Here is a 7772-nt window from a genome sequence, read left to right as displayed (position 1 = left end):
CGATCTGCCGTTGTTGGGTCATGCCCCACCCCTCCACAAATTTGTTATGAAAATCAGTGTATTTATTTGCGTATTCCTGCAATCAAACAAACCGATGAAAATCTAACCAACTTGGTGAAGGTAGTAAAACTATGACTTGATAAACTGTCAGGGTTAAAGGTCAATGTTTCTCTCAGCTGTCCACCAGGGGGTGCCTCTGGCTCAGCCGGGCCGTGAGCCGTCACTACCCGCTGATGTGTCACCAGCTGTCGGGCGTCTCTGAGCAGGACGACCGGTCTCTACATGGACATGAGCCGGAGGTATTCATGGTATGTTGCTGCCGCTGCTGGATCCCTGCTAACGTTACATTACGTGTCTATATTGGGTAAGAACGTACACCGGGAGAAGACATATCTTCCATCCAGAGAACATTCAAGTAAAAATATTGACGTAAAACACGCACAGTACGTTAGTTACAGTGAACCGCCTTTGATCAGTGTGGTTTAAATCCGGAGGAGGAGGGGGGCGTGGCTGCGGCGATGACGTGGTGTGTTTATGTCAAAGCTCGCAGCAAACACTCAGTCAGCGACAGACCTTCAGACCCTGGACAGAAAACGGTACGTTATCTCCACGGTGTCGGGCATTTATCGATGGTGGATGCCAAGGACACTTCAATGAGGCTCCACGAGGATTTAAAAATGAATGTCGTTTCATTTCCCTCCGGCCTCGAGGGTCAATTTCCCCTCGCGTCTCCACGCTAACGTTAGCTCGCCGCCTAGCTAGCTAGCTTGCTGCTAGCAGCTGTTGGAAATGTAGCCGGGGATCTTTTTATTGTTGTTATTTAAAAGCAGCCCGTGTGTTTGTTAACCAAGCGCCTCTTGTTATATTTTCATTAAACGTATAACAGCAGTCACTTGGTGTTTAACTTGCAGCACTGTGGTTTTCTTTTTTGTTGTGGAGCAAACGAGCTAACGGTGTCATTTTATAATCATAATAATAGTATTGATGATAAACTCTATTTATACAGCACCTTTCAAAACACTGTTACAAGGTGACAAATTAAAGAATGAGTCAAACCGCAAACAATTAGATTAAATTTAAAGGAGGTTTGAGCACAGATACAGAAATAAACATGTTACACATGAGAAAAGAGTGAAATAAACAGATTAAACGAAACATTGTAAAAGGATCAAAATAGATTTATTGACTTGGTTGTAATTATTCTGACTATCAGCTGTTGGGTGACTGGGTGAGTATCAGCAGATAAACAGCAGTGCAGACATGCACCATCTGCTGTAGATAACGTGTTGGAAGTTTAGTGCCCAGTCAGTATTTCTTCAAGCCCCAAATTATTACTGGGAAATAGTTATTTAGTTTGAATCAGGTAAGCATTTATTCATGTTTGCCATCACTTTACAGTCTAAAACACTGTTCTTAACATCAATAAGTACTATTTAAAGCACCATTGTTGCCCCACTTTAAAAAAATGTATTTTTCTTATTAATAACTTCTTTGTATTTTAATTTAGATGATTCTTGACTGCCAATGTTCTGTTAATTTCAATCAAATTAAAACGTTGTATATGAGCATATTTATGTATGTCCATTGAGAAAGTCTAACATAGTAAATTACTGTGTTAAAGCAAATAAAAGCAAACTCACAGACCGCATACCTCAGCCAAGGCCCCAAAGTCCCCGTAAGAAACTACATTTAAATTCACTAGATCCAGATTTTTATTTGGGTCTGCACTAAATTGCACACACTAATAAATATCACTCCCCTTGCATTTGCACACCCTGACATTACCTGAAAACATCTGAGGAGCATTTAAAATTCATTATTTATGTGATTCTGGTATTTTTTAATGCTTTTGAATTTTCATTGTGTCTTACAGTTTTAAAAATCCATCTTCTTAACAAATGTTTTTCAGTGTACTGTAGTGTCACCCCCTGCCTGGGTGCCATGGTCGTCTGTCACCCATGAGCTCTACTATGTGGTACATCATGCAAAGCATTCAAAGTAAATACTCTTTGTCCGAGCGGCTCATCCGCACCATCTCAGCCATCCGCTCATTCCCACATGACAACGTGGAGGATCTCATTCGTAAGGTAGGCACCAGCTCGTCTTTCAATTTAATTTGAAATGAATAAAATCTCCCAGTCATCAGTCACACTGACATCATTACACCCTCTGTGTCTCAGGGAGCTGATGTGAACCGGATGCATGGCACACTTAAGCCCTTGCACTGTGCGTGTATGGTCGCTGAAGCTGACTGTGTGGAGCTGCTGTTGGAGAAGGGGGCAGAGGTATGTCTGAGAAGACAACTACACACCAAACCACAAGATTTTAGATGAATCTGTTACCTTCTTCCTCACAGTGTGCTATGAATGTCAACCTACAGAGTGTTTAGCCTCGATTGAGATACTGTAGATCAGGAGTTCCCGAACTCAGTAACCATGCCAGAGACATGTGACCCCCTTTATCCTGAAGGATATTTATTTGAGCTAGTTCACAAAGAAATTCTCCTATGTGCATGTTGCCATGTTTCATGTGTAGACTTGCTTTTGTGGATTTTTTTTTTTTTCTTTTATTGAGAAGCTCTTTGTGACAAGCACAAAAGTGCTATACAAATAGAATTCACTTACTTACTTAACTGGAAAACTATGACTTCAACCAGACCACCTCACCTAGACTTGGCACTTCATGTTGGTGCACATATCTGAATTAAAAATGAGAGCAGCACACATCACCCCCGAGACCTAGTCATTGCATTTATGCGATTAACGTATATAACAAACGTCTGCTTAATACATTGACTTTATTTATCAGGTGAATGCTTTGGATGGATACAACCGCACTGCACTGCACTATGCTGCAGAGAAGGATGAGAGCTGTGTGGAGCTGCTGTTGGAGTATGGGGCCCAGCCAAACGCCCTGGACGGCAACAAAGACACTCCACTTCACTGGGCCGCCTTCAAAGATAACCCAGAGTGTGTGAGGGCCCTGCTAGAGAGCGGGGCCTGTCCCAATGCTCGGGACTACAACAATGACACTCCTCTGAGCTGGGCAGCAATGAAAGGCAACCTGGAAAGTGTCAAAGTGCTTCTAGACTATGGAGCCTTGGTCCATGTGACCAACCTGAAGGGCCAGACTCCTATCTCCCGACTGGTGGCCCTGTTGGCCCGGGGCCTGGGCACTGAACAGGAGGAGGAGTGCCTTGAGCTGCTGTGCCGGGCAGCAGGGCGGTTTGAGATCCGAAAGGCGGACGGCACCCTTCCCAGGGAGCTGAGCAAAGATCCCCAGCTGCTGGCGAGGCTGACCAACATGGTGGCTCATGCTCCCACTCTGCGCTCTCTGGCGCGCTGTGCCGTCCGGCAGAGTCTGGGAGTGCAGTTCTTCCCTGATGCTGTAAAAGAGCTTCCCTTACCAGAGACTATCAAAGACTTTCTTCTGCTGAGAGAATGAGGGGATGAAACCACTGGATGATCATTAGACAACTCATCACACATTTACTGGCAAGAAAGGCTTCCCATTGAGTTATAGGCAAGTGGCTGACACTGGCCCTCATTTATTCAACTTTTTTCAAATCAGTACAGATTTATGCACCCGGAGAGATGAACATTACATTATGTAGTGCACAACATCTACGTGAGCTGTTTATTTTTAATTTTTAATTTGAACAGGTTCAGCTGTAGGAGCACACCTCCCCCTCTGCATTATCTTTATGTTGTTATACTCCTGGCTTGCTTAAAGAAATCATTGGTCCAACAAAATTTCTTATCCCACTTTTTTGGTAGAATGAAAATCCAACTTAATTTTAGGCAAATTTCTACGATGATGGACCTCATCATTTGACAACATGAAGCTAAGTGTGTCCCATCACCCAAGCTTTTTTCAATGAGTTCCAAAAGAGCCATTGATCTTTGCAATGCCAAAATTTGCTAAATGTATTGAATATTAATTTTTTACACTTAAATATGAGTAAGTAAAATAAGTATGCTGTTACTGCTTCTCACGGAGGATGATGCAAACAAAGTAAACTATAAAGTTTGTTGGTAAAACGAGGATGTAAGATTAAATTCAAACATAATAATTTAAATTTATGGATCAGGGCTCATGTCTAATGATGCAGGTTGTCCAGTAATTCATTCAGAGGATGCAGACCCTGAAGCAGTGCTCTGGAGAAAATGTTGAGTTGTTCGTGTGAGAGTGGGAGTGGCCATCTTTGTCTCAGTGAACTCACAGTGCAGAAAATATTGCAAAAAACAAAGGAAAAAAATAATGAACAAAAAAATTTAATTTTATCTGTGTATGTATAGTGTATAAGCAACAAAATGTCTCAGAATATTATCATTTGAATGTGCCAGGCAGGCGTATCTTACCTCCATCTAATTTTCTGAAAAGGTTCATCACTGATAAGAAGTCGACGTCAACATGCCTGCTGTCATATGTGATTTAGTATTTATTTGGGCTCTGTTTTATTAAAGGAGTTGCAGTTGCCATAAGGAATAAAAGTTGTTTTTTAAAATATATTTGCATATGTACGTTTCCAGTCATAACATGCAGGAGTTTGGGTTTTTCGATGGGTGCTCACAGGTCTGACATTTTGCAGCATATGTTTAAATTTTGTTTTAAATCAAATGTTGAAACGATGAAATGGTATGATTACTAAGTTTCCCTTGGACAGATTCTCTAAAAAAGCTCGCAAAATGTATTAAGTTTGTTAATGTATCTGTCTAAACTCTGACTGCTTCTGTGCTTGATTTTTGTTTTGCTTGTTCTGCAGATGTATAAAAATGAACCTCTTAGATCAGGTCTTGTGTGCACCTGCAAAAGTGCTTTTCTTTTTTCTCTGTCAACCTATTGAAAGTAAATGCCTTTATATTCCATTCATTCTTCATCTCTATTGTTATTTACAAAAAGTGTTGATTCATTTGACCGCTGGAATATTTTGAACCAATTATAAAACACTGTTACCGTGAGGTTAGTGGTCGGATGTAACAAAGTAAATTTACTTAGTTACTGTACATAAATACATTTTTCATGTGCCCGTGCTTAAATAGATTTATTTTTGGATACTTTTCACTTTCTCTCCACAACAAATATCAGCAAATATCTGTACTCTAAATTTTTTACAAAGCATTGTTCACCTTGTTTCTTATATCCTTTAAAGTAATCAACAATTAGAGTGGAATTAGTTTACTGGTCCAATCAGAGGGGGCAGGTAAGAGACCCCGCCTCCTGCAGCAGCATCAGTGGTGAAGAAGAAACTCCTGAAATAGATTTGGAAGTAGCCACCGCTGAGACTGAGCCATATTGATGTAGTAGACTGTTGCATTAGGGAATAGGCTTCACTCAACAAGTACTTTGAATACTTTAAGTATTTAGATTGACTCACGTAGAAAAGTTATTGTGGTACTTTGGCTTGAGTACATTTCTGTCTATACATCTCTACTAAAATACTTGTGATTGATATTATCAAAGAATTATCAATAATTTTGAATTAGAAGTTGACCCAAATCAAGTAGTGACATCTTGGTGAAATTTGGATGACAATGTAAAATGTGATGTGATGTAATGCTGTTTTGACACTTAGAGTACACCAGAATTTACCTGAGTAATCCTCAACATACAGAATTATGTACAGGGACAAAAATAAATGTTAGCTTACAGGAGAAAAATGACAGACTTAAGTTTAACTGTGTGAAACTCATATGTCCATCATTGGCCAGGGTAAAAAGAAGCTGTGATCAGTTTAACTGCACTCATTGGACTGAATTACAGTCATTACATACGAAAGGCCAGCAGGTATTTTAATATGAGAAATCATGTAACAACTACAGCCAGAATTGTTACTTTGAGCAGTTTCCAAGAAATTCAAACATTCTGGGACAGAAACCTATTTTAGGTCCTGAATGAACTTGTGATACAAGAGGGGACAATGTTCAGGAACTCATTTTAGATTTATTTTGTAATCTAAAAAAAATGTTTTACTTTGTAGGAACAGGGCTGAACTAAATCTTCCAAGAAAAATAAGCAGATCAATTGTGACTGCACCTCAACTGCTGTCTTTTGAAATGAACAGCTGACTTCAGCACAGTCAGTTCTCACATTATCCATCGGGGGTCTCTCTGGCCTTGCCTCTGAATCCACATCAGTTGCATTGAAAAGCAGAATCTGAAAGAGATTTTCTCTGAGATTTATATATATATGTGGAAAATTGTAGTGTTAAGTACTTGCAGTACATCAGCTGGCTTCATATGATTTATACATTTTCAAACAAAAGATATGTTGAATTATTGTGATCTCATGTTCAGTCATTGCTACTTTTTAAATTTCTAATATTTTGACCTATTGTTTTAGGTTTGTACATGATGCTGTCATGTACTTCCACAGTAAGGACGTTTACTTCCAGGGAGAGAGAATAGGGTGAGAATATCAGGAAGGAAACCAAACTGTGAGGGGAAGAAGCCGCCTTTATTTTCTTTGTTCATACAAAGGCTTCAACAGTTTCCTTTAATCGTGTGAAATATGACATTAAATGCAACTGCAGAAGGGAAATGAACATGATTAAGGGACAAATGAGAGAAAAATTGCTTTGTAATACTAATAGACGTGATACATTTTGTATTGGAGCTTATTATATTCAGAGGTGTTTCCAATATTCTATATTATGTGTATAGGAATCATAAAAAATGTAAACGTACCTCTCAGTATAATGAAGTCCACAGTGATGGAAAGTAATTACATTCACTCAAGTACTGCACCTCAGTGTTATTTTGATCTACCTGTCCTTTACCTGGCTATTCATATTTTCTGCTACTTACTTGACTCAAGTTATTTTAAAGCTTGAGTTACTTTTATAATTGATTAAAAAATAATATTTAATAAAAATCGTGATATATAATTTAGAATTGAGATAAGACTATCGATTGCTGGCTGGAAATTTACACTATATTAAAAATAACCTAAGTGAGCTCCACCTGTATTGAATGCAGTGATATATAGTGATGATGAAAACAATATATAGAATTCTGAGATGGGGTATTCTGCATAATGTACGACATTATGCAGAATACCCCATCAATTCAAAGATATTTGATGCTAAAAACTTTTTATGAAATAAAATTTTGAATGCAGGACTTAGTAACAAAGTTTTACTAAACTCTGTTATTACAACTTTTACTGAAGTAATAAATCCTCCTTAGTGGGGGTCGAAATGCTGTGATTTCTTTGTAGGTTTTTTACTAAAATCTTTTTAGAGAGGTGTTGATCCAATATTGATAATTTAGGAGGATGTATTTTGTGGAGCTGTTTTAGTTAGTTGCATTAAACAAACAGGTATCTCTGTTATTAAGGTTTCCCTTATGGGTTTAGATGGGTTGAACGAAATAATAGATAAACCAAAACCATTGCAAACTGCTGTCTCCAAAGTGATAATAAAAAGACAACGACAGATAATATATACAATTGATTTAATACTTCCCAACGCTTACAAAATGAACATTGTATCGGTTATAATGTCAAGATTTATTGCAGGGATACACAAGCTTAGTGTATATTGGATTTGAGAGAAACTGGTTATAGACGTGATTTAGATGCTATCATGTAATATTGTCCTGAATTACATTGATACAATGTTCTGTAATGTTGTGACAACTTAATACAGACTAAATCTGTTATGCACACTTCATTACAAACCACAAGAGATGCATGTGTTTACTTGTTTATTTGTACAGATGGGACAGTGGTTCTATTAAAAAGGGGAAGGTGTTATATTGACGCTGCACAAA

General features: G+C 38.5%; 1 protein-coding gene across 2 annotated transcripts; it reads left to right on the top strand.

Annotated features, from left to right (window-relative positions):
• Nucleotides 1–223: 223 nt before the first annotated feature.
• Nucleotides 224–4868, top strand: asb8 (ankyrin repeat and SOCS box containing 8). Of its 2 annotated transcripts, none has more exons than XM_035158042.2 (4): nucleotides 224–364; nucleotides 1910–2087; nucleotides 2181–2285; nucleotides 2809–4868. In XM_035158042.2, the coding sequence occupies exons 2-4, from the start codon at nucleotides 1959–1961 to the stop codon at nucleotides 3442–3444; spliced, it is 870 nt and encodes a 289-aa protein (XP_035013933.1). In that variant the 5' UTR covers nucleotides 224–364; nucleotides 1910–1958; the 3' UTR covers nucleotides 3445–4868. The 2 variants fall into 2 exon arrangements, with proteins under 2 accessions (XP_035013933.1, XP_035013932.1); XM_035158041.2 differs by lacking the exon at nucleotides 224–364 and adding an exon at nucleotides 394–596.
• Nucleotides 4869–7772: the final 2904 nt, after the last annotated feature.

Source organism: Hippoglossus stenolepis, chromosome 6 (genome assembly GCF_022539355.2).
Source record: "Hippoglossus stenolepis isolate QCI-W04-F060 chromosome 6, HSTE1.2, whole genome shotgun sequence".
Taxonomy (NCBI): Eukaryota; Metazoa; Chordata; class Actinopteri; order Pleuronectiformes; family Pleuronectidae; genus Hippoglossus; species Hippoglossus stenolepis.
The sequence above is the reverse complement of the archived record's forward strand: the minus strand, read 5'-3'. Positions and strand labels throughout refer to the sequence as shown.

What these genes read in the sequence shown, in the direction of transcription:
- asb8 (XM_035158042.2), top strand. Translation starts at nt 1,959, where the DNA reads ATGAGCTCTACTATGTGGTACATCATGCAAAGCATTCAAAGTAAATAC. An exon ending in TGGAGGATCTCATTCGTAAG is followed by an intron (nt 2,088 to 2,180) that starts GTAGGCACCAGC and finishes TCTGTGTCTCAG; the next exon opens with GGAGCTGATGTGAACCGGAT. An exon ending in TGTTGGAGAAGGGGGCAGAG is followed by an intron (nt 2,286 to 2,808) that starts GTATGTCTGAGA and finishes TTTATTTATCAG; the next exon opens with GTGAATGCTTTGGATGGATA.